Raw genomic sequence first — 27,393 nt, forward strand, 5'->3', positions numbered from 1 at the left:
GTCTTATCGTACCTAAAATTATTTGCAAATTTCACCTATACCGGCTCCTAGTCTAGAGGCCGCGGAAAATTTGACCACAAAGTTGACAATAAAAATGGAATAACCATTGTTAAACCACAGTATAAAGAGCGACAGTAGAACCACTCTCCGAAAAATTTTAAGTAAAATCTTTAGTCGCGCATGGCGACCGCGCAATGTTCCCAGTCGCTTTTGCCCCACTCTCGCATTGCTAGTCGCATAGAAACGTACCGGTTTTAACACGGAAAACCCGCATCCACCACTGGTGAATTACCAATTGCGTACTGCCGGTATTACTTCTTGAGATCAAAGTGCCGACATGGAAGAGGTTTTACTGTCCCTCTTTATACTGTGGTTAAACCATAGTCAAGTAGACTGACACTAAATTTGCTACTTTGGAGAGCTCATACATTTTTTATTGACGAATGTTTAAAGGAAAACGGTACAGTAGGGAACATAAACAAAAGGTTGACGGATACCTAAATATACATAATACACATATAGGCGGCGTTCTTTAGCATCTCTCACATCATTCACTCACATCTATATGATATTTTTGATACCACTGTTTGTCATAGTGAAACATCATTTAAATGGTGAAGGTGGTATCTTTGTCGTTTCATCCAGCCCATTCATAAACTCGGAGTGAATAATGCTTGCTTGCTGTATCGTATAATAAGTAACAGTTCTCTACAGTAGATAGGTACAGTCGGGAAAATGAATGAATACCCATGAACGATTATATCAATCACATATTATTAAGATAATTAATAATCTATCTCTCTCGTTTGTTGTTTATAGAAAAATAAACAGAAAATACAAAATATGTGATTGTATGTGATTGATATGATCGTTCATGAGTAATTTTCATTTTTCGGACTGTAGAAATTTAAAAATAACTACCCGTACCACAACATGACACATTATCTATCATTTGCGGTTCAGTTTTGTTTATATATGTAATATTTTCACTAATCAATTAATCTCAGGAAATACACAGTGAGCACGTAAAAGTTGGAATAAATTCACTTTTTCATGAATGGGCGATTATGAAAATAAATCCCGAAACATGTCGATTTTTATTTTTAAATTATGATTTTTTGGCATAAATACCCACTAGTAACGTCATCCATCTTGGTTTGATGACGTAATAGATGATTTTTTAAACGCTAATAGGGGTCGTATGTTAGCTCATTTGAAAGGTTATTCAGTTCTCTATAGAGTAATATAAAAATGAACCTGATTATTTATACAGAGTGTCCAAAAAATTTTTAATTAAACAAATTGACACAAAAAGAGGAGTTTATGTAGGTAATTTGTTTAAACGAAAATACAGTTTACTGCTCTCATAAAACAGAAAGAATATGTATGTGACAAATAAACATTGCCTTTCGCTTATATTAAATGTTCAAACTTCCAAGAGGCAGGTGGGTGGCAAGCGAAAAGCAATTATTTGGTAAATACACATTTTTTTTTGTTTTTTTGACAGCAGTAAAATGTATGTTGAATGAAATAAATTACATACATTCTTCTTTTTGGGTCAATTCATTTAATTTAATATTTATTTTTTTTGGACACCCTGTATTAGTAATTATGTTAATGTTTATATTAATGGATAGAGAATTAAATAACCTTTCAAATGAGCTATCACACGACCACTATTCTCATTTTAAAAAAAATCATCGATTACGTCATCACGCCCAGATGGATGACGTATCATAATTTAAAATAAAAATCGGCCTGTTTCGGGATTTATTTCCTAAATCATCCATTCACGAAAAAGTGAATTTATTCCAACCTTTACGTGCTCACTCTATAGTATAAACAAATAATAGTATATTGTACAACAAGTGAGAAAAAAAGACATATTTCTCACGAGCGCAGAAGTTTGTTGGTGCGAGCCGAGGTACGAGGCGAGGGCCGCAAATCAAGCGAGGGAGAAGCCCTCGGTGTAAGAGAAGGACGGCACATGGAGGATCGGGAGAAATGTTGAAATTAACGAATTAAATGAAGGGTACGATATTGTAAGATTTGTGAAAAGTCAAAGACTGTAATGGCAGGGACTTGTTCAGAGACAAGTAGATACAAAAACAACAAAGAAAATATTACAAGAGAAGCCGATAGGAAGACAAAAAGAAAAGAAAACTAGAACGAGATGATTGGATAACGTGAGAGACGACGTGCTGAAAACTACTTCTGAATATAACACAATCGAGGAGAAGGTCACAAGGGACGTCTGAATGGAAGGACACAGCCGGGCAGGCAAAGACCACATTCAGGGTTATGATGCCAAAAGAAGAAGAAGAATAATAATTACTGATATAAAAATAAAAAAGAACGCAGTACCGATCCTAGAACGAGTATTGGAACAATGTCTAAGTGAAGAGCACAGGCATTCTTGCGGATAGTCGGTTCACTAAATTCAGACACAACTGGCAAGTGATTTTAGTAGGTATTTTTTTTTGTTTTTGGTCAATTTTGCCAATATTGGCAAAATTACGAACTATTTAGTAATTATTAACTATTTAGTAATTATTAACTATTTAGTAATTATTTTTTTGCCAATTTTAGCAAATTGGCAGAATTACTTAATAAAATCACTAGCCAGTTGTGTCTGAGTTTAGCGAACCGACTATACCTACTTAAGGTTCAAGGAGATACCTTTATAGCTTTATATTATTATGAAGTTTTATTGGAGATTTTTTATAGCCTTTTTTATTCGAATTGTCGAATAAAGGCCACTCCCATTTCTCACCATTCATCCCTGTTGTATGTGAGGCTTTTCCACATTGGTCCTGCGACTCTTTTGATATCGCTCCAGTTGATGCTTCCTCTTGGTCTCTTTTCTCCGTACAGCCGCCATTATGATAGATTACTTTTGATTGATTTTTGCAAACTGAAAGTTAATAGTTGAGCCATAAACCAACAACAAAAGTTTCTTGTGTATAACATCAAGGTAAGAAGCGAGATAAAACCGAAATAGCCGAAAGAGGATAACAAAGGTTCAAATGGTGAACGTTAAGAGATTAAAGGTATATATGCAAGACAAAAATAGAAGTAAACATTTGAAGAAATATCGCTAGTCTATAAGTGCAACTTGATATACCTGGAAAATTGAAAAATCTTAGGAAAGAAATATAAGAATAAAGAGTTCCAGAGAACTAGTCTAATGTATGGCAAAGAAAATGCATATAAAGGAATAAATAGAGAACACTATACATAATATAAAAATTAGAACTAAATCTGAAATAGATTTGTGAGCATACAAAATCGCCAAAAAGAAACAGGGTAATTAGCAACAGCAAAAGCGAACGCGTCTAAAATCTGTCAACTGAACCTTAAAAAAGGAGAAAGAAACATTTAACACACTAATACAAGTTGTTAGTTAAGTGACTGTTCAAAAAGAAAGAAACAACAGATTGTATACTTTAAAATTGTACGATTTAAGTCAACTTAGTTATCTCATTTTTCTGTTACGTTTTAAAGCTCTTCGCATGTTTAGATTTGATATTGTACGACAATATCTAAACAACCCAAAACTCACAACGAGGAGATAATTGCACTTCTAGCTCCACCCACACTCTTCTCTCCAACCAACCAATGAGTGTGTGTTTTTTACATTATTTACATATTATGGACATTTCTTTTTCATCGGTTTGAATCCAGCTTTTAAACACGAACTTTGTATTGTGATTTGGTAGTAAAATCTTGCAGCATGGACCTTGATTTAAGTGTTGCCCCGATGAATCTATCTCTTTATTGGGGCCCACATACATTAGACATTAGACGATGCTTCTTCCATGACCAACTTTACGCACCCCTCGATAGCTTGTGTGTGGCAGGGATAGTTTTATACATTCCTGTCTGGCATGTCGCCTGATATAATGCAGGAACTTATATCTTCATTGGAAACTCCTCGAAGAACTGGTGGAGAAGATAGTTTTGTAACATTGCACTCTATTATTTCAGTGTAGTCCTGTGTCTGAAAATTTAAAGTAGGAGGGATGAAATTTCTAATACTTCTGCCCTTGACTTTAGCCTGTCCGGCTTTTAACACTCTCCTTAGTCCTAGCTCTCTGATGTGTTTCCTTTCTCCCTACTACTTAAAATTTTGAAGCACAGGACTAAACTAAAATAGACTGGAATGTTGCAAAACTATCTTCTTCACCACTTCCTCGAAGAGTTTCAAATGAAGATATAACTTCTTGCATTACATCGGGCGACATGCCAGACTTGAATGTACAAAGCTGTCCCTGCCACACGTAAGCTGACGAGCGGTGTCTAAATTTGGTCACGAAAGCATCGTCTAATGCTAATGTAGGTATGTGGGCCCCAATCAAGAGATGGATTCATCAAGACAACACTTAAATCAAGGTCCATGCGGCCAGATTTTAACAAGAAATCACAATACAGAGTTGATAGAAACTGGACACAAACAGATGAAAAAGAAATATACATTATGTAAATAATGTAAAAAACTCACACTCATTGGTTGGTTGGGGAGAAGGATGCGTGTGGAGCTAGAAGGGCAACCACCTCCTCGTTTTGAGTTCTGGGTTGTTTAAATATTGTCATAGAATATCTAAACAAGCGAAGAGCTTCACAACGTAACAGAAAAATGAGATAATTAAATGTTTTTTTTTCTACAACCACTATTCAAAGTGCACTTTTCTGCACGGTTTTATGTTAGCAAACTTGATATTTTCTCACAGTATAAGATATTTGACATTAGTGTGCAGAAAAGTGACGTTTCTGTGCCGCAAAGTGACGTTTCTGTGCCGCAAAGTTCTTTTCTGCACAGTTGACTACCTCATTCTGAGTAACGTTATATTCTGTTTACATCCGTGGACTACCGCATTCTGAGTAACGTTATATTCTGTTTACATCCGTGGTTAAACTTTAGACAAATATATAACCTATAAGACAATTATTATATTTAACTATAGCATAGAAACTAAATTATGGATGTTACAACTGTTTTATTTTACAATTTTATTCTTATTAAATATTTTATAATTATCAAATAACCAATAAGGATTTAGCAACCTGTGCAAGAGACGTCGAATGAAGTAGGTTTTGTGTAAATCCGTGACTGCATAAATATAATGTCGATAATGTGTAATAATTGTTTAAATTTAAACAAATTAAGGCAGTGCATTAATTTTTTAACTGATTTCTGTGCAATTTATTTAGGTATAAGGAATTTAAATTGATTAGTAGGTATTAATTAAATACAGTTTAAAATTTATCACATAGGTACCTATTATAATTAATCGTCGTTTGGAAATTGTGATTTTTATTTTTAGGAAAAACTGTGCTTGTAGAAAAAGTATAGTGTGAAACACGTGCAGAAAGGTAATTTCTCACTCGTTTGAATTGCGGCACTCGCTTGCGCTCGTACCGCAACTTTTCAAACTCGTGAGAAATTAGTACCTTTCTGCACTTGTTGCACAATATACTATTAATTTATCAAAATCATCAAAAATTTCAACTTTTTATAGATTTCGATTGACGTTGCGGGATCGGAAGATATTCGTTAAATGCGTAAAAGTATTTTTTTATTACTCAACCATGCAAACTGTAAATAAATTTTCTATAGCGATAAATAAAACGTACACGAAGGATAAATAAAAATTTTGGAAAAAAGGGAAAATTTCATTTTTTTTCATAATATTTAGGTCCGTTGCGGGATCGGAAGATAAAGTCCGATTTGAATAATTGTCCTTTTGTTTTTCTTGTAATTACCAATCGCAACTTTTCCGCACTATAGCGACCCGGAATTATCAACTTGACTTTTTTCGCACCACCCTACTGTAGATGTACCTCTACTATATATTGGCTCTAAACACAGGGGAGTTCGTTAAGAGGGGGCCGAAAAAAAATCAAACCCTATAAAAACTCGAAATCGTCAGATTAAGATAAGGTAAGTTAAGTACATGCAAAACCGTGTATATTTAAAAAAATCTGACGATTTGGGCGGGGCGTAAGGAAATGGGTGAGTCACAAAGTTTCACAAGAACAACGCGAATATTGCGTGAAATGAACGATAGATCTAAAAACTAAAAAATACGTGCTCAATATTTGTCAAAAATATATCGAATGATACCAAACACGACTCCCCACGGAGAGGGGTGGGGGGTAAATTTAAAATTTTAAATACGAATTCCGCGATATTTCGCGAAATGAACATCAGATCGAAAAACTGAAAAATACACCTATTCAATATGTTTGAAAAATCTATCGAATGGCACCAAACATGACACCCCACGGATGTGGGGTGGGGGGTTACTTTAATATTTTCAATAGGGTGCCCCATTTTTTATTGCTGATTCGGATTCCGGACACGTAAAAATAAGTAACTTTTATTTGAAACATTTTTTCGAATTATGGATAAATCGGTGCAATAATCGGAAAAAACAATTGTTGGAAATGGAAAATTAAATTAAAAATGGAAAGTCCCACTAACTTTACTTAACTTTTTTTGGTTTTAGAACCTACTCTTCACAACCCAATAGGTCCCCGAAGCACTCGAGTGACTGAACATTTAGCATACTTTCCTCCCCTACTATAAGTAATATTATTCAAACGAAGCTGAATAGTAATAGAATATCTAGAGTAGTATTAGCCGAAGCGAATAGCAACACTGAAGTGGAACTTGGCAGGTCACGTGACTCTAATGACAGATAATAGATGGACACAGCTGATACTGGAATGGAGACCAAGAGATGATACTTACCGAAGCAGGCTGAAGTTTAGATGTATATACAGGGTGTCTGCGTAACTTGGAACCCTATGGAAAACTTCTTTAATATCAATTTTACGAAAAAAAGTCATTCTTTATAAAGTGCTCTGCATAGTCTAAAACCTACGATGCATTCATCAGATATCGAATTTTGTCAACAGTATACGAGGTATGTCAAAAAATATGAATTTCGCTCAAGAGCAAACTACCTTTATATTTCAAAATATCAAAAAATTTTATTGTGAAAAGGTATTTGTAATTATAAACCATATTTAAATATGCAATAACAGCCTTCTACTTGAAAAAAAATTTCTGAAATTTTCCTAAATTACCGATTCCGAACATAATTTTTACTTATTAGACATGTAATAACTCTTTTATTAATAATTTTAGGAAAAAAAGTTATTCTTCATAAAAATCTCTGCATGGTTTAAACATCAAGATACAACTATCAGTTATCCAAGTTTGTTAATTTTATACGAGGTGTGTCAAATAATTCTTTCTAAATTTATATTAATTGACACACCTAGTATAAAATTAACAAACTTGGATAACTGATGGTTGCATCTTGAGGTTTAGACCATGAACAGATTTTTATGAAGAATAACTTTTTTTCCTAAAATTATTAATAAAAGAGTTATTACATGTCTAATAAATAAAAAAGATGTTCGGAATCGGTAATTTAGAAAAATTTCAGAATTTTTTTTTTCAAGTAGAAGGCTGGTATTGCATATTTGAATATGGTTTTTAATTACAAATAACTTTTCATAATAAAATTTTTTGATATTTTGAAATATAAAGGTAGTTTGCTCTTGAGCGAAATTCATATTTTTTTACATACCTCGTATACTGTTGACAAAATTTGGTATCTGATGATTGCATCTTAGGTTTTAGACTATGCAGAGCACTTTATAAAGAATGACTTTTTTTCGTAAAATTGATATTAAAAAAGTTTCCCATATGGTTCCAAGTTACGCAGACACCCTGTATATCAGTAAATAATTATTTTATATTTTAAAGTTTACACAAATTACCTCATCCTCATCAATATTTTTACTTCTCGTTAACATTATTTAAATGTATACATAAGTCGATACGTAGTCGAAACAATAAAGCAATGAACCTCCGAAAAAAAACGACAAGACGGATCTTAATAATTCTTTTTGCATTCGATTCGTGAATGCGCCAGGAAACTTCGTGACCCCTAGCCACGAGATAAAAAAAATTCAGAACTCGTCAATTATCGACGGAAATGAGTTACTCGGGGTGTTTTTGGGGTCGCTGAAAACGAATATGACGTCGTAGGTGATCTCCGGAGTACCTGGTGCCCGGGGTACCTACTGTTTACCTCTTCTTGTGAAGTTTTCGGCAAATTCATTAAAAATGAGTCACAAATCATTACTCATGCGGTTTTGGGGTCGCTAACGACGAATATGACATCGGAAGTGATCTCTGGAGTACCTGGTGCCCAGGGTACCTACTATTTACCTAGTCTTGTGGAATTTTTGGCAAAAAAATTATTAAAAAATTTGTCAAAGATCATTACTATGGGGGTTTTTGGGATCGCTAACGACGAATATGACATCGGAAGTGATCTCCGGAATACCTGGTGCCCAGGGTACCTACTGTTTACCTCGTGTTCTAGAGTTTTCGGCAAATTCATTAAAACATTAGTCAAAATTCATTACTTGGGAGGTTTTAGGGTCGCTGACGACGAATATGACATCGGAAGTGATCTCCAGAGTATCTGGTACCTAGGGTACCTACTGTTTATCTCGTGACTAATGATTTTTGACTAATTTTTTAATGAATTTGCCAAAAACTCCAGAAGACGAGGCGAAGAGTAGGTACTCTGGGCACCGGGAACTCCTGAGATCACTTCGGATGTCATATTCATCATCAGAGACCCCAAAAACCCCCCGAGTAATGATTTTTGACTAATTTTTTTATACATTTTTTGCCGAAAACTCCACAAGACGAGGTAAACAGTAGGTATGCTGGGCACCAGGTACTCCGATTACTTATGACATCATATTCGTTTTCAGCGACCCAAAAACCCCCGAGTAACAAAATTGAACTTATTTCCGCCGATAATTGATGAGTTCTGAACTTTTTGAAGTTATACTTCTTTACGATCGAGACTGAAATTTGACAGACAGTATATAGTTCGTTGCTAATCTTTCAAGATAGGTATGTATATTATTGTATATAGGCTATCGCCCAAATAAGTCATTAAAATAATATATTAGTGTTTTTAGTAAATGTATTATTTATTATAATTTTTGTGTCTTTGGATTTGTCTTCCTCGGTAGTAAGATAATCAATAAAGAAGTTCACCTGGTATACGTAGACTTACAAAAAGCATATGACAGTGTGCCCCTCAGCAAACTATGGTCAACCCTACATCAAACCAACATTAAACATGGTCTTATCAAAGCAGTCCAAAGTCTGTATAATGGAACGACTGCAAAAATTAAAACTGGATCAAGGATGTCTGATTTCGCCTACCCTTTTTAAAATTTATCTGGAACAAGCACTCAAGCTGTGGAAAAGAAAATGTAATGGCATGGGAATCCCTCTCAATGACGACGCAACTCTATACACTTTATGTTTCGCTGATGACCAAATTCTGATTGCTCAAGATCATGACGACTTAAGTTACATGACGCGGAAGCTAATAGAAGAATATAACAAATGGGGCCTCGAAGTCAACATTAAGAAAACTGAAGCCATGTGTATTTTGGAGGAACAAAGCAGTCCATTACATTAGACGATGGGGTAGAAATTAAACACTGCTATGAATACAAATACCTGAGCATGAAGATAACTCAAGATGGAACACTCGAGCTGCTATAAAAAACAGAAACATACAGGGTAGAAAAGCCATATCCATCATGAACGGCATTCTGTGGGACCAGACAATATCTTAAGCGAACAAACAGCTTATATACAATAGCATACTTAAAAGTATAATCACATATGGCAGTGAAGTTTGGCCACTGAAACAAAGAGCGCAGAAAATGTTACTAGTAACAGAAATGGACTTCTGGAGAAGAGCAGCAGGCAAATCAAGAAGAGATCGGATACCGAACGAGAGAATACGAGAAATGATAGGAGTAACACATACAATAATTGATGACATAAAAACAAAACAACTGGTATGGTACGGCCATGTACAGAGAATGCCAGATGACAGGATCCCTAAACAGATTTTGGCATGGACACCACAAGGGAGAAGAAAAAGAGGAAGGCCGAGAAGAAGCTGGAGAGAGGGAATTGAAAAAGAACTAGAGGAAAGAGAAATCCCTCCAGGTCTATGGATAAACAGAGAATAATGGCGGTTAAACCGATAGTAGTAGTAGTGGTAGTAAGATAATAAAATATCTAGGTATAACATTTTTATACTTCACTTGATCTATTTGTCACCGCTTTGTGTAATTATATCCGATACGTCACTTGCAAGGGGCTCGATAGCTTGGATAGTAGAACATTGGACCAGAGATCGAGAGGTCCCGGGTTCCAATCCCGGATGATTCAGTTTTTTTTAATTTTTGGTTGTTTTAATAAAAAAATTTTGAAAGTGGTAGGTAAGAAAGTTATTTTAATATTTAAATAAAATACAACTAACCTGTTAAGTATATTATTTATTTCGTTGAAATTATATAATAGAAGTATAACTTCTTACGTGCGTACAAAGTACACACACATTCTTTTTTTTTTTGTCTGTTTAAGATGCTCTTGAAGAATGCATTTTTTGTATGCAGTTTTTCAATATTATCTCATTGCTAGGGGTCACAAAGTTTCCTCGCGCATTCACGAATCGAATGCAAAAAAATTATTAAGGTCCGTCTTCTCGTTTTATTTTTTCGGAGGTAAGGCCGATTTTAGTGCTTTATTACTTCGCATAATGTATGTTTTTTCATAATTCATGTCTAGTAAAACGACAATTATATAAAATAAAATTGTAGGTTGATAATAATTACTATTATAAAACAAAGATTTTACATTTTAATTGAGTATATAAACAACTAAAATAACAGTTTACATGGCCAATTATATGGTTTCGGAACTTGATTATAATATGACCAATTTTGTGTGGAATAATCAAAACTAATTTTACAGTTCATTAAACATCCATAAAACGTTTAGAATTTTAAATATGCAAACTATTTGTATCTTTAATCAACACTATTGAATAAATAGTACGAGGTATTGGAACCACACTTAAAAAAATTTATTACCTCCCTCATGAGAATTTTTTTATTCAGTTATTCATGTTGAGTCGGACAACTTTTCTAATACGGAAAATTTGCGCAAGGGGACGTTTCTTAAAATTTGTTAGACATACCTATTACCGGTTAATTCTAAATATTTTTGTCAAGCAATCCTGCAAAAATCGTTTAGGATTTTTGCACCCTAAGACCACTCATCAGCAGTAAAAAAACTGTAAAACCGTGGAATTTTGAGAATCAACACCGATTTTAATGAAAATTTGGTTTTAAGCTCTGTTGACACTCTTCTTCAAAATCTACCCTATGCCGAGCTGCGCTTTTGCCCTAGGGGTGAAAACAACCCCATCTAGGGGATGAAATTTTTTTAATCACAATAACTATGGAAATCGATAGACTGACCAGTTCTGAGTAAATTTTGTTCTTTAAATTTTTTTTTGCAAAATTGACACTTTCCAAGTTATATACGATTGAAACTATGCATTTTATAGAATCTTAATAAATTTAATTTTATAGAAAAAATCATAAAGCATAAAATTGTGGCTAATAAAAACAAAGAGATTTGCGTCTCAAAGATCTATGTAAACCTAATAACCACTGAGTTATTGCTCATAATTAAAGGATGGTTATTTTCGAAGAATCTCGAAATGGAGAACCTTCAATCTCAAATAACTCGAATGTGGTGCAATTTTTTCGGAAAACTTAAGAGACATCTTTTAAAGTCCATTAAAAAATCTTTAAATAAGCTCTGACAAAATTTTTTGCAGAAAAACTGATTGACTTATGACGAAAATAAATTCGCTCTCTGCTTTTTTTTTGAAATGTAAAAATTAAACCCTCGTCGTTACAATCCTAATAGAAATGAATAGCTTCCCACTTGAAATTAACTTTATTAAGGTATAATTGATACATTCCATGTGATTCGACCATTTTTAAGAGCTTAGTTTAGAAAAAATAGTTGATTAAGTCGAAAATAACATTATTGTAATTTAAAAAAAAGTGCATTTTTTTAAATAACCCTAAAAGTAGGTATTCATGATACAAAAACAAAAAAAAATCGTAAGTTTCAGTAAAAGAAATTCTACAATTAATATTTGAAACATTTTTTCATATTATCAATACTTTTAGATTTATTCAAGGAAAATTAACTTTGTTTTAATTTTAAAAATGTCATTTTCGATTTAATCAACTATTTTTTCTAAACTAAGCATTCCAAATTGATGAAATCACATGGATCGTATCAATTAGGTATACCTTAATAAATTTAATTTCAAGTGGAAAGCTATTCACTTGTATTAGGATTGTAACGAAGAGGGTTTAATTTTTTCCACCTACCTCTACCGAAAGTATACTTCTCCGGACCTGATTGTAGGGAGCAAAGTCGTACTTTTCCTCCCTAGGGAGTAAAGGTGACGTCATGGTATGTCATTAATGAAATAACTTATTGACGCCCTATACAATATTTTATTATCTATTACATAAGTATCTATACATTTTAACGTTTATTTATAGAACACCCTGTATTTTGCAGAATAGAAAAACAGTAAATTGTTGTATTGATTTAACAATGTTTACATTAAAAATTTGACTTACATTTCACAGTTGACAGTTCTGCTGTACATACTTGTTAGTTTTAGTTTTCTAATAAATTGTGTTAGTTACATAAATAAATTATTTAAAAATGAAAAAAATTACTTGTTATTTGAGGAAGGTGGAAAAATCATATGTATAACATGGGAGTAAAGTGCCTTTTCCTCCCTTAAATGATTACTGCCCTCCGCTACGCGTCGGTCAGTAAGCTTCATTCTCGGGAGAAAAAGTAGCACTTTTCTTCCTTGTTATACTAATAGCTATTATATTTAAAAAAGAAAAAATCAAAGAACGACTTTATTTTCGTTATAAGTCAGTCAGTTCTTATGCAAAAAATTTTTATTAGAGCTTATTTGAAAGGTGTTTTTATGAGCTTTAAAAGATGTCTCTTATGTTTTCTCAAAAAATTGCACCACATTCGAGTTATTTGAGATTAAAAGTTCTCCATTTTGATGTTCCTCGAAAATAACCATCCTTTAAAGAGCAATAACTCAGTCGTTATTAGGTTTACATAGATCTTTGAGACGCAAATCTCTTTTTTTTTATTAGCTACAATTTTGCTTTAATGGGTTTTTCTCTAAAATTAAACTTTTTTATGTTATTCATGAAAAACGGTTACCAAACGTGAGTTTTTTCAATGAAAAATGCATAGTTTCAATCGCAAATAACTTGGAAAGTGTCAATTTTACAAAAAATAAAAATATAGAATAAAATTTACTCAGAATTGGCCACTCTATCGATTTCCATGGTTATTTAAAAAAAATATATCTCCTAGATGGGGTTGTTTTCACCCACAGGGCAAAAGCGCAGTTCGGTATAGGGTAGATTTTGACAAAGGTTTTTTCTATAAAATTAAATATTTTTATGTTATTCATGAAAAACGGTTACCAAAGGTGAGTTTTTTCAATGAAAAATGCATAGTTTCAATCGCAAATAACTTGGAAAGTGTCAATTTTGCAAAAAAATATAGAATAAAATTTACTCAGAATTGGTTGCATCTCCTAGATGGGGTTGTTTTCACCCACAGGGCAAAAGCGCAGTTCGGTATAGGGTAGATTTTGACAGGGTAAAATTACTACCTAAATCCAAATTTTCAAGGACCTTGGTTCTCAAAATTCCACGAGTAAATGGCTGTTGATTGGACTACCTGTGAGGTTATAGATTTTATTACTCTTTATTATGATGCGTGCTCCGCCTGTATGGGGGAGTCATAAACGATGTTTTTTTCAGGATTGTATAATAAAAATACTGAAAATTTACTGGTAAAATTGTCCGACAAATTTGGTAGGGTACTCCAGTTGTTGGACGCACCAAAGTCTAGAAACCTTTATATTTACGAAGTTTTAATTTGACTTAGGGGCTGTTTCACCAACAACAAATAAATTAGTGAATAGTTGTTCGTCGAATAAAATTTATTAGTCGATTATATTTTTATTGTGTTTCAATACAAGTTTGATAATTTAAAGTTAAACTGACAAATGTTCTTTTTTATAGATAATTACAGCGAGATTAACTTACTCATCAGTTTATTCGAAGAGCAAAAATACTTATTGTATAAATAAATAAATAAACTGTTAGTTGACGTTAGTGAAACACAGGTGTGCCAGTTTGTGGGTCGAATAACTTTATTTATAGAGTCAATTATTATTTGTCGTTGGTAAAACCAGACATAAGAGCCATAAGGGCGGGTTTCACCAACGAGAAATGGTAGTTTATTCGATAAATAAAATTGGTCAACCAAAAAACTGACACATCTACGTTTCACTGACGTCAAATAACAGTTTATTTATTTATTTATGAAATAAATATTTACTCGTTGAATAAATTGTCAAGTTATTATTGCTTTAAATATGTATTTATAACAAAGAAAATTCTTCCGTTTAACTTTAAAATTATCAGAAGTAATTGCACAAGAGCTCAAAAATTATATATTAATTTTAGAGATCGAGTGCAATTTGTTGCGATTATTTTATGAATAAAACTGTTCAAAACCAAAATTTTATTGTAATTTATTTATGTAAGTACAAATTAGTACAATTAAACACACAGTTTTTATAAATATTTTACGGTTGAAAGTCATCACTTTTATAATTTTTAAAACATTAATTGTCATTAATGTCACTGAATGTATTTTTTCATAGCAACGAAGGGCATCTGACGTAATATACTTGACTACGGGAAATTATCAAAAATTATCAGTCTAATTTAGATTTCTGTAGCTTTCTATTGGTCAGAATCTCCTATGAATTAAATAATCAAAATTATATTTAAACACAATAAAAATTATTATAATCGACTAATAAATTTTCTTTGACGTATTGTTTTCATTGATTTATTCTTTGTTGGGGAAACCGGCCATAAGCCCTTATGTGGTGTATTTTTAATGCATAAATTAATTTTTAGACCTAGTTTTAAGACCGAAAATATTGAAAAGCAGTTAGTTGTATCTATTATTAATGATAAAATTTTAAGTGGTTACAATGTTTAATAATTATTATTAATTAACAATTATTTAGCTATTAGTTTATTATGTTACTAATGTTATGTGGTGTAAATTTGTATTAAGTTAACATTAAGTTATTTTACTTTGTATAATAAATAATAAGATATTAAATTTGTCTACATTGTATATTAGGTATATGTTAAGATTTCTGCCTTATCTAATAAAAATATTTGCCTGTGTAGGCGACTTCTTCAATTTGGTGCCTATGTAAATCCGAATTCTGGTCATAAGCTACTTAAGGGAGTAGGCGCAAAATCTTGTTAAAGTGCTATTTAAATGCATTCATTTTTTTCGAATTCTGAGAAAACTGATAAATATTTTAGAAAAATTTAAACGCAGAATGAAAGACTACAATATTACCGAAGGTAGAAAGTCCCTCGAAAAGAAAACTTATTAGTTTTCACAGGATTCGAAAAAATGAATGCATTTAAATAGCATTGGAGCAAGATTTTGGGCCTACCCCTTAAAAAGATGCTCTCTCAATAACTTCAAAAACGTAAGAAACGAGGAAAAAATATTTTTAGTATTGATCATAAATTCGTCTAATAATTTGTTGTTATTTATTACTGGAGGTCAACATTGTGGTAATTTTAATCTGTTTATTGGCATGTACGATCATCTGAAGTGGTATTTTACGCGGTTTAGCGTTGCGTGTAATATCAGGACTTAAAAGGTTTTCAACGAGCTCAATTTATTTTCGGTAAGTGTAGTAGGCTATTAAACAAGTAAGAACAGTGAGTAAGTCATGGGAAATTTGGAATATACCAAAATTTCCGTTTTGTTATAAGATAATGATACCAGTCTAATTTACAATTTCAGGTTTTTTATAACTATATTTTTAACGCAATTTAATACACTAATAGATCACGGCATTTAGGAAAAAATAAATCGATTTTTAAATACAGTACCGACTACAGTACAGTATCGACTTGCAAATTTTTGCAGTTTTCTAGGACAGTCAAGAAAAAAGTCTATAATAGATAAATGGATGGAAATGCATAAATGCATTAACAGGGCATAAAGTGCATCGAAAAGTACATGAACATGACAAGATCGGTATAATAATGACCAGATTTTATGCCTCGGGGGTTCTTGGGGTCTTTGAACATAAATACGTCATCAGAAGAACCGATTCCCGGATCACCTGGTGCCCAAAGTTACTGCTAAGACACATCATCTAAAGTTTCGAGGGTTTTCCATACTAAATTTATGCAGACACATTATTCGGGTTTTTTGGGGTCGCTAAGCACTAACACGCTATCAGAGCTTACCCCCCGGAGTACCTGGGCCCATTACTCGGGCGGTATTTGTGGTTGCTGAAAACAAATACGCCATTAGAATTGGCACCTGGTGTCTAGGGTCACGTCATCTTTTGGAGTTTCTAGAGTTTTCGGCAGTAAATTGATACAAACAGATTACTCATGGTTTTTGGGGTATTGAACACGAATACGCCAACAAAACCAATCTGCGGAGCACCTGGTGCCTTTCGTCAATGCTAAGATACGTAACCATCTAGAGTTTCGGAGTTGTTGGCACTAAATTGATGCAAACAGATTAACGGGAGTTTTTGTGGTTGATGAACAAGAATATGATATCAGAACCGACTCTCGAATTGTACCCAGTATGACTACTATGCTCGAGTGCTCTGTTTTCATCCAGTAACCTCAAAAACTCCCTAGAAATCTGTCTGCATCAACATAGTGAAGAAAACTCTCGACAATCTAGAATATGTGAACTTAGCATGGACTCTGTACACTAGGTGCTCCAAGAGTCGGTTCTGATGACGTATTCATATTTAGCGACCCCAAAAAACCCATGAGTAACAAAATCTGGCTCTTATTATGTACTGATTTTTATATATTAATACACTTTTGGATATATTTAGTGCACTGTAAATGCAATAAATTATGCATTTCCACTCATTTTTCTATTGTTGACTTTTTTCCTGACATCACCTCGAAGATAATGCAAAAAGTTGCAAGTTGATAGGGATAGGTGCTGCATTTAAAAATCGATTTTTTACGATGTCGAGTTGTAAATTCCCTGGTCTATAAACACACCAATGTCTTTTATACATTGGATATTGGATACAAAGAGTCCATTGACTATTTATATAGCTTTTAAGGACGTGTCGATCTTAGGCTATTTTAAGCAATATCTACCGTTATTGTTCTTCTTTTATCGCGACCTCAATAATTATACAATTTGGCAATAACCATGAAGAATTAGATAAAAAAATAGAATTCTACACCGAGAGAACAATTTCTTTTTTCTTAAAACACTGATTTCTTTGAGCCATCTTTCTTAAAAGTTAACATCATATTAAAGCCTGATTCTCATTAGACGTGCAAGGAACCGGACCGGCAACGGCAAGGCACGGGCAAGGTTTTCGCAGCCAATTCACACTGCGAAAGGCTGGCCGCGGGTTGGTTGCTTTGTGTAGTGAAAAATGTTGAAATTGAACGTTAATAAAAATTGCTCTAATATTAGACGAAGAAACAGAAAATAGAAACAAACAGTGCAGAAATAGAAAAAGACGTTGTTGAGTGCTTAAAATGCTAAAGAAACGCACAAAAGAAGGAGAATTTGCAACCTTACACTCCGAACTTTTAGACGATCAGAATTTTTTTAAAATATAACCGAATGACAGTGGATGAATTTAACAACTTATGGCTGCATATTGAACCATAATATTCAACCTAGTTGTTGAGTCACTCATCAGAAAAACCCATGAAACACCAAGACAGTACAAATTACTGCATATGCAGACGATGTAGTTCTACACTTAACACGACTAACTGAAGTGTTCAAAAACATTGATACTGAAGCACGAAAAAGGGAGCTTTAAATAAACGAAGCAATAACGAATTACATGACCGTCAAAAGAACACCTGACAATGAAAATTATATCACAATAGACAACTATACTCTTGAACGTGTGGATGCCTTATGCCTTCACATATCTGGGCACCGAAATCAGAAGAATTTCTTAAGGATCGAAATTAATACCCGTATTTCCAGAGGGGTATGTTATTAAAATATTGATGACACCGAAATTATTAGACAAAAGAACCAAAATGACTATCTAGAGAACATCGATTAGACCCATATGGTTGTGAAACCTGAGCAATGACGAAAAGGGATGAAGCCCAACTCAGTACATTCGAGAGAAAAATACTGAGAAAAGTATATGGCCCGGTGCAAGAGGAAGACGGAAGTGGAGAATCAGTAGAAACAACGAGGTTAATGAATTGAATGAAGGTTACGATATTGTAAAATATGTGAAAAGTCAAAGACTCTCATGGCTGGGACATGTGCAGAGAAAATACAATGAATAAACAACAAAGAAAATATTACAATGGAAACCGATAGAAAGGCAAAAAAAATAAAGGGCCAAAACGAGAGGGATTGGTGACGTGGAAGACGACATGAAAACCATGAACATAAGACAATGGAGAAAAAGTACACCAGAGAAATTTGAATGGAAGGACATAGCCAGACAGGCAAAGACCCATCCAGAGTTAGGATGCCAAAAAAGAAGAAAAATTGGCGCATATTGAGGGACCTCTTCAAAAACAAAATACTTCTTTTCTCTATCGTCTTTTAAAACTAATTTTAAACAACCAATATTGCAGATTGCTTGCCGGTAAGGTATTCACACTGTCGTGACCTTCACGGCACGTGCTAGGCAAAGATTGTTTCGAAAAGAACGTCGCATGCAAAGCCCGTCGCTTGCCGGTGCCTGGCACGCATAGTGTGAATTTCGTCCCGTGAAGTGCATAAGATTTTATGTAAAATGTATCTTGCCGAGCCGATGCCTTGACCATGCCGAGCACTTGCCTTGCATTATAGTGAGAATCAGCCTTCTTAAACATACCGGTTCACATATAAAGAAAGGAGTTTTTTAAATACAACTCAATAATTTCTTACAGATAATTTATTAATTATTATATAATTAATGGTTAGATTTAATTTTCTGATTCTAAAGTTTCTGTTTCTTAAATTGAAAACACATACATACCCACAAACATTTTTCCCTTTTTAAATAGAAACTGAGTAAAATTTCTGAGCTTGAAAATTGGACCCAGAGAACTACAGAGGAATTCATTTATTAAGACAACAGTAAAATTGACGACCAAGAATAACAAATAAACTTAATAAAATTATAGCACTAGCAGAGGAACAACCATCGGGATGAACATACACTGATGCTATACTTTATTTATAATGAGGAAGTGCAGGGGAAGTCGCTAGAATACCGGCATATTTATGTTTCGTGGACCTTACAGGTTTTTGAGGGGTCAAATTAAAGGACGTTATCCAATTATTGTACGTAAGGAAGATACCTCTAGAAATAATCAAAGATCGAAAATATTTACCAGAACAACACAATTAAGATAAAAGTAGAACAAGAACTAACTGACCCAATCGAAGTTGGCAATGAGATAAGACAGGGATATTTCCTGACCACGCTATTTTTCAACCTAATCATGGACGAAATAACTAAAAAAATACGAACGAAAAAAGGATACTAAATAAAAAAACAACTCACAAAAAAAACCAATTTTATAATCTGCTATGCAAACAACGTAATACCCTCAATATTGAAGATGATTTTAGAACGTATATATACTGATATAGCTGTATATAAATAATAATATAATAATATAATAAAGAAAACTAACGAATTATTTATTAATATTGAAACTTATGGTACAATTTGTTAAAGTATTTAATGAAATCCCACTTGTTTGGGCTGTGGTTTCACTTCTAACAGAAACTCCTGCAGAATCGCATACATTAGTAGTATTACTAGTATTGCACAATATTTTTTCGGCAAAATCTATTTTATTTTGAAGAGAATCTTCTACAGAGCTTTCTGCCACTGTCGATGAACGCCAATCTCCATGACGCTTTAATCCGAGGACATCAACACCTTTATTAGCCAAAAGCGTTGCTGATGTCCTCCTGAACGAATGGCCAGTATAGTTCTCGGGATTAGGCAAATTTAGGAATTTGGCAATTTGAGAAGGCCAGCCCCCGATTGTCCCTTTCCCTATTACTTGAGCAAAACATTTTCCTTTGGCGTATCTTAAGAACAAATGATTTGATTTTACTTGTAATGGACGAAGTTTTATATACTTTTGCAGAATTTCTAAATATGGAATTTTATCGTCTGGTTTATTAACGACTGTAAAAGTACGCTGGATGTTCGTTTTTGTATTGGGTACTTTTACAATCATTAAACCATCGGTTTGTTGGATGTAATTCATAGTAATATTATATAATTCTTCTCTTCTACAGGCACCAGATATTCCCAATATCATTGCGACCTACAAATTATGAAAAAATCTTCATTAGAGTATTTCTTTTACCTAAATTAGCTTATATTACCTTGTGAACTAGAAATTCTTAATCCGGTGCTTCCATCAGAAATTTTTCAAATTGCTCCCGTGTAAAAATGCTCGCTTTCTTAGGCCTATAGCCAACATTTTTTCTCTTCAAATACGCGATTAAAGTTGAAAACTTGGAAATATCAATACCATCATAAAGAAAAACGGTGGATTTAATCATTGAATATTCTGCCCAGAGGCTTCCAGGAGCTTTCAACTGCATATGTCTTTTAACGAAATATGCCAATAGAGTCTTTTCTTCGATTCTTAAATTCTTGCCTTTGCACAATTTTTTAAAACTTTGGTAGGTATTTTGATAACGGATTTTGGATTTTTCGGGAATAATTGCGGAACACCCTTCTTCCCAAGCCCGTTCAATTTCTTCAAATTCACTTTCGCTCATATTTTAATTTATAATAATCAAAATTTTACTTAAAATTATTGACAACTAAATAAAAACTCAATTCTCCATTGTTGTTATGCACCCTAGTTACTACCTAACAACCAAAGTATCTATCTTGATAAAATGAATGAAACTAGTCAATATGACGAAAATGTTTAATTTTATAATTTATAATGGTATCAATCGTGCAAGAAACGTTATAAGCATGTCGAACGTTAAGGGTAACCGATCTCAGACAATAATTGGAGTCGTCGCTCCGCTCCTCCTCCAAACAATTGTCTTCGATCGGTATAAAACCCTTACCGTTCTCCATACTTAATATACTATTATTTCGCCAAAAAAGAAAAAATGCATCGTTATAACAGCATAATCTACTAAAATGCTAATTGGAGCTGAAGTGTCAGATAATATAAAAAGTTAGTGAGTTTAAATACCTATACTATCATAATATGTAGCTATATAAATCTCGAAACAGAAGTAAAAGATCAAATGAATAGAGCAAACAGAGTCGCAGGATGCTTAAATAAAAAAATATGAAGAAACAAAAATATTGGTGAAGAAATGAAACGATGGTAAGACAATATGGGACATAGCTGAAATTGCAGATATAAGACGGAGATGCAAAGACGTGAACATCTTCTTCTTCTTTAAGTGCCGTCTCCTAATCGGAGGTTGGATATCATCATCACTATCTTTACTCTATCCACCGCTGCTCTAAAGAGTTCTATAGAACTGCATCTAAACCAGTCCCTTAAATTCTTTATCCATGACACTCTCCTTCTTCCTATACGAGAACATCAAGGACGAGAACATCAAGTACTGAATAAGAAAGAGGAGATTAGAATGATATGATCATTTATAGGTTGAATCGTCGAATGCCAACAAACATAGTAGTAAACAAGGGAAGAGATGGTTCCCCAATAGGAAGATCAGTGGGAAAACCCAACAACGATGAAACAACAACTTACTGGAGTCACATTGAAAAACGGACAGAGTTATGTCCATACAAAAATAAGAAGAAATATTGGAAGGAAAGATCTTTAGCAAAGCATACTCAAACCGAACAAAGCCTTTCGTGTGGTCAAATTATGTGTCACCGAGTTCTACCTCGGGGATTTTACTGGGCTCTAAATAGTGTAGGAAATAGAATTTGAAGCTCGCAAAATGGACACAAGTCCGGTTTTATTTTATTCTGGTATATCAAGGGGTGCTTATTATGAGAATAACTTTTTCTTAAAAAATTTCGCCCCGGAACCCCCACTTTCATCCCTTTAAAGGGGGTAATTTGTGGTTTTTGCAAAACGTAGCCCTTCCTGTACGTTTTGCAAAAAATTTACTTAATAGTAAAATGAAGAGGACTATATTTCCTACTATTTATTTTCCGACATCATCTATCACCCACCGTTTAGCGGGGGGTGGTGCTCCAAATTTGACAAGTTTTTAAAAAAGATGTTTTAAAAAAAATATTTTTCCCTAACTGTAATGGAAATCAAAAAGAAACCCTGCGGTAAATAATAACAAATAAGAGTCTGATTTTTTGGTATAGGTTTCATTGAAGGGCAATTGCCCATTTTTTAATTACAGGGTGTTTTAAAAACCCCTTTTTATATCATCTGAACCGCTTATGCTAGAGTAAAAAAACTTTCAGCGATTACCCGTATAAGTATTATTTACAAATTTGTATAATGCACCATATTTTCCCCGGAACCACCCAAAAAAAAAAGAATTAATAAAGAAAATAATCAAAAATTTATTTTGGGCTACCAGTGTGGCTTTAGGGAGCAGAGAAAATAAAATATGCATAGGTCATAATGTGTAGCAAACAGTGTGTTCTTTTATTTTCCATAAGTACGTTATCAATATAATGAATAAGTGACAAAAAAAACAAAAACTGGAGCCCGCCAAAGCATTTCTGAGGTTTACGGCGCCACTGTGCCGTAACGGTTGCTTATACGAAAAAAATGCATAGGACCTTATTTCTAGATAATATTCTTTAATTCTGTATAAGTTTAAAAATTGCATGTTTAAAAAAATGCATAAGTAATGAGAAAATCGTAAAAATATGCACGCCAAGGGATAGGGTAGTTTTTTCACGGATAGGGGTAGTTTCCGCAGGGATGTTGCAATAACCATATATATTTCTGATAAACCCTATTGATGGAGCATATGCCCATATGGGTCAAAAAGCAAAAAAATATTTTTCAACCCCCCATTTTATTTTTATTTTTGTGGCTATAGGGGTTGCATTAAGAAATCGCTTTTGGTGTCTATCCATGGGTAATAAGGACGTGCACAAAATGATATGTGAAGCATTTTAATAAAGGGCATGTGTGAAGGATTCCAAGAAAATCAATTTCTTTATTAATTCTCCTTTTTTGGAGTGGTTCCGGGGAAAAATAGGGGTGCATTATACAAATTTGTAAATAACAGCAGTACTTACATGGATAATCTCCAAAAGTGTTTTTACTCTAGCATAAGCGGTTCAGATGGTATAAAAAGGGGTTTTTTAAAATGTAACTCCCTGTTATTAAAAAATGGACAATTGCCCTTAAATGAAGCCTATATCAAAAAATCAGCCACTTATTTGTAATTAATTGCCGCAGGGTATCTTCTTGATTTCCATTACAGTTAGGGAAAAATATTTTTTTAAAACAACTTTTTTAAAAACTTGTCAACTTTGGGGCGCCACCCCCGTAAACAGTGCTAAATTTTACTAATTAGTAAATTTTTTTCAAAGCGTACAGGAAGGGCTATGTTTCGCAAAAACCACAAATTACTCCCTTTAAAGGGATGAAAAGGGGGTTCCGGCACGAAATTTTTTTAAGAAAAAGTTAGTCTCACAATAAGCACCCCTTGATATACCAGAAAAAAAAATCGGACTTGTGTCCATTTTGCGAGGTTCTACCTCTGTTTCATACACTAAAAGTTGTTTAAATTCAAAGCGGTTCTGAAACTGTTTTCTTGTGACATACCCTGTATAAACATTATGTGTATATGGTTTTAAGGGGGTAGGCGTAAAATTTTAGTCCAATGCTATTGGAGAGAACTAATAAATATTTTTGAAAAATTTAAACGCAGAATAAAAGATTACATTATTACCGAGGGCCGAAATTCCTTATAATAAACAAAAAGTTGCTTGTGTATGAAATATTTTAAATTAAAATATTACACTAAATTTTCTCTTTTAATTTCACCCCTGTAACTTATTAAAATAAAGACTATAGAAGTTTTCAGGGACTTTCGGCCCTGGGCAATAATGTAATAATAATTCTGCGTTTAAATGTTGCAAAAATCCTTATTAATTTTCTCACGATTCGAAAAAAATGAATGCATTTAAATAGCATTGGGACAAGATTTTGCGCCTACCCCCTTAAGGTTCTTTTACGATCTTTTATTCGTTGAAGCGTTGTTTAGTTTCCTATGCATAAGCATTTTATATGTTTATTAATTTGGAAAAAGTACAGAAAAGTAAAAATTTCTAGTTGGGACACAACAAGACTATAAGAATACGAATCAGAAGTGATGGATAAAACATCAGAAATTTATGTACATAAACAAAGGGAATAAAATGAACAAGCCGATTTAAATTGGAGCTTTGGTTAGTCGCGGTTGAAGATTTTTAGGCGGTATAATTTTTATGCCATAGTGATTTTATGCCAAGATTGGCTAAATACATAATGTATGCCAGAGGTAAAGGGCACTACGTCACAAACTTGTAATTTTACAGGAGAAGCGTTTTAAGTTTATTTTTGTGTTTCTTTATTCACAGGATGTATGTTAATACACATTATGTCACAATCCCTTGTCTAATTTATTCTTCAGATCATTAACTTTCAAAATTGTATTATATAAAACACATATTGCCTATAAAAAAATAAAACACAATGTAGTGGACATAGTGCTGTTTACCTCTTCAAGATCTTTTGGGTCATACTCATTGGGTCGTTTACTAAAAATGCATTATATAATGTTAAACTTAAATTTGTTTCTCCTTCATGACAAACATTACAGGGTAAAGTGTAATACTTTACCCTGCTTGTTTAATACTGGATTTATAAAGCAATGTACACAGATACATAGGGTTTTATGTCCACATGGTGCCCTCTGCCTCTAAACAAAATGTGACGTGATACTTTTTATAAACGGCTTATCTTTGTAATTTTATTAAGTAGGACATAGTGCTCTATACCTCTGTGTGGAGAATTAAAAGTTCATTATAACTGCAGTCTAATCCCAATATTGACAAAAATGGACTTAGTGCCCTCTACCTCCGGCATACAGATATATCTACTTCTTTTGCTTATCTTCTTCGTATGTACTTTTCAAATTAAAACATGAATATATATTTTAATACAAATAATCATGTATATATCATACATAAATACCGGGTGGTGAATTGGAAAACGGACCATAGGAAACTCAATGTAAAATTCTAAACTGTTGAATTCCTGCTTCCTTAATTATTTTACATCAACAGACATGAGAAACTATTTGTAGAGGATTGAAATCTCTACTTAAAACAATAGTTAAAATTGTTCTACGAATTAAACACATTCCAAAATTTTGTAAAGTATAATAAATTGTATCAAAGTATTTGCCAAATTTAGGCCACACACAATGCAAGAATGTGTATAAAGTTGTGTTCGGTCACAATGAAGTTATTATATTAAAAATATTTTGAACTGTCAATATTTTTATTTTATTATTAATTTATTGTTTAAAAAACAATAAAATTGATAAGATGTCCTCAGTTGAAGGGAAAGAAGTAATAATATTATAAATATGTTTTATTCAGTCAATAGTGTGTGTACTGTCAGTTAAATAGTAACGTGTGGCCTTACTTTTACGCACTTAACTACTATGGCAAATGTATTATACATATTTTTCAAAATTTTGGAACGTGTTTAAATCGTAGAAAAATTTTAACTTTTGTTTTTATTACAGATTTTTTTCCTCTACAAATAATTTCTCATGACTTTTGATGTAAAATAATTAAGGAAGAAGAAATTCAACAATTTAGAATTTTACATTGAGTTTCCTATGGCCCGTTTTCTAATTCACCACCCTGCATAGTTTATTCTAGGATTCACATAAATTCAAAATATTAGTCGAATTTAACTAATGTAGTGTTCAATTTACGATTTATTTGAAACAGTGTAATAAAGTATTCCATAACTATCAATAATTTTGAATATTATTGCAATTAAAATCATATTAAAAAAATGTGTGAAGCAATTAAAAATATTAAGAACAGTATACTAACCTTGAGATTTAACCACTACCAAAAAACATGTAATTAATAACAAAGATTTCCACAATAAAGCCATTGAACTAGATACCATTGCAAAGATATACGTAAATTATACACGACAAAGTGGTACTAAGTGCTATCGAACAAACCACATCCACTAACCGAAGCGAAGATACTAACTACTAACTGTTTTGTATTGTCTGTCGAATGGCGAGTCTTGGAATACTACTTATGTTAATGACGTACAAGTCTTGGTCAAAACTAAACAAGTTAATGATGATTCCGGTGATTAATCATTACAGGTGGTTCGTGGATCCTAATAGTCTGGGAGATAGATGACTAATTTATAAGAAAGTTTTTTTTGCTTACGGTTTAACCTGGCGGTTATAACAGGCCACAAAAACCGGTTTTTGGAAAAACCGGTTTTCGGTTTTTTTAATCCAATAGGTTACAAAGTTACATTTACAATACACTTTAGTTTGCGATACTCCATTCGACTCGATATCAATATGATCAAAATTAGTACTATCGAAAGAACATGTATTACTTTAACACGTTTGTATATTTGTAGAATAGGTACATTTTAACTCATTTAATACTTCCTGTATGAGTGTATCGTTTTGAAAACGTAGCGAAATTCTTGGAGATTCGTATTCGTAATCAGTAATTCGATATTCATAGTCAGAGCATTATTTTTGGTAATCAGAAAAAGTCATTCACCCACTTTCAATGTCAAGAGTTAAGTGTGAAAAATAGATGATGTTTGCGCAGATCACTTCTTATGTAAATATTATGATTACAAATACCTTTTCAAGGAAATATTATAATAAAACTTAATAATTGTTTCTGGCTTATGTGAGATTTCACTTTCAGTTTGCTTCTGTATTTTATAAAATAAAATAAAATTTGAATTATTGTTTTGTTAGGAAAAATTACTTGAGAATAATAATTATGATTGGATCCAAAATAATACCTAACCCAATCCTAATCACCGTAAAAACCTAATAACCGGTTTTTACTTTAAAAAGAAAAAACCGGTTATAACCGGGACAAAAAACAACCGGTAAAACCGGTTATTGCGGAGTAAAAAACCGGTTTTAGGTTTAAACTGGTATGTTTTTCCCATCCCTAATGTGCATAATACATCCAAAAGTGCATGAAATTTTTGGGGCCCTATTGAATTTTATGTCAAAATCAGTATATTAACCAGATTTTGTTACAGGCAGGATTTTGGAGTCGCTGAACACGAATACCCCATACAGCA

General features: G+C 33.0%; 1 protein-coding gene across 2 annotated transcripts in view; it reads right to left on the reverse strand.

The window, feature by feature from the left end:
- The window catches only part of LOC114332093 (phenoloxidase-activating factor 1), a 170,525-nt gene extending 144,127 nt beyond the window's left edge, over nt 1-26,398 (reverse strand). Inside the window, exon 1 of one of the 2 annotated variants that reach the window (XM_028281805.1) lies at nt 26,142-26,398. In XM_028281805.1, coding sequence (XP_028137606.1) covers nt 26,142-26,220 — 79 coding nt within the window. In that variant the 5' untranslated portion in view covers nt 26,221-26,398. The remainder of the gene's footprint in view (nt 1-26,141) is intronic. The other variant, XM_028281804.2, reaches the window with a different exon arrangement.
- Nucleotides 26,399-27,393: the final 995 nt, after the last annotated feature.

Source organism: Diabrotica virgifera, chromosome 6 (genome assembly GCF_917563875.1).
Source record: "Diabrotica virgifera virgifera chromosome 6, PGI_DIABVI_V3a".
Lineage (NCBI taxonomy): Eukaryota > Metazoa > Arthropoda > Insecta > Coleoptera > Chrysomelidae > Diabrotica > Diabrotica virgifera.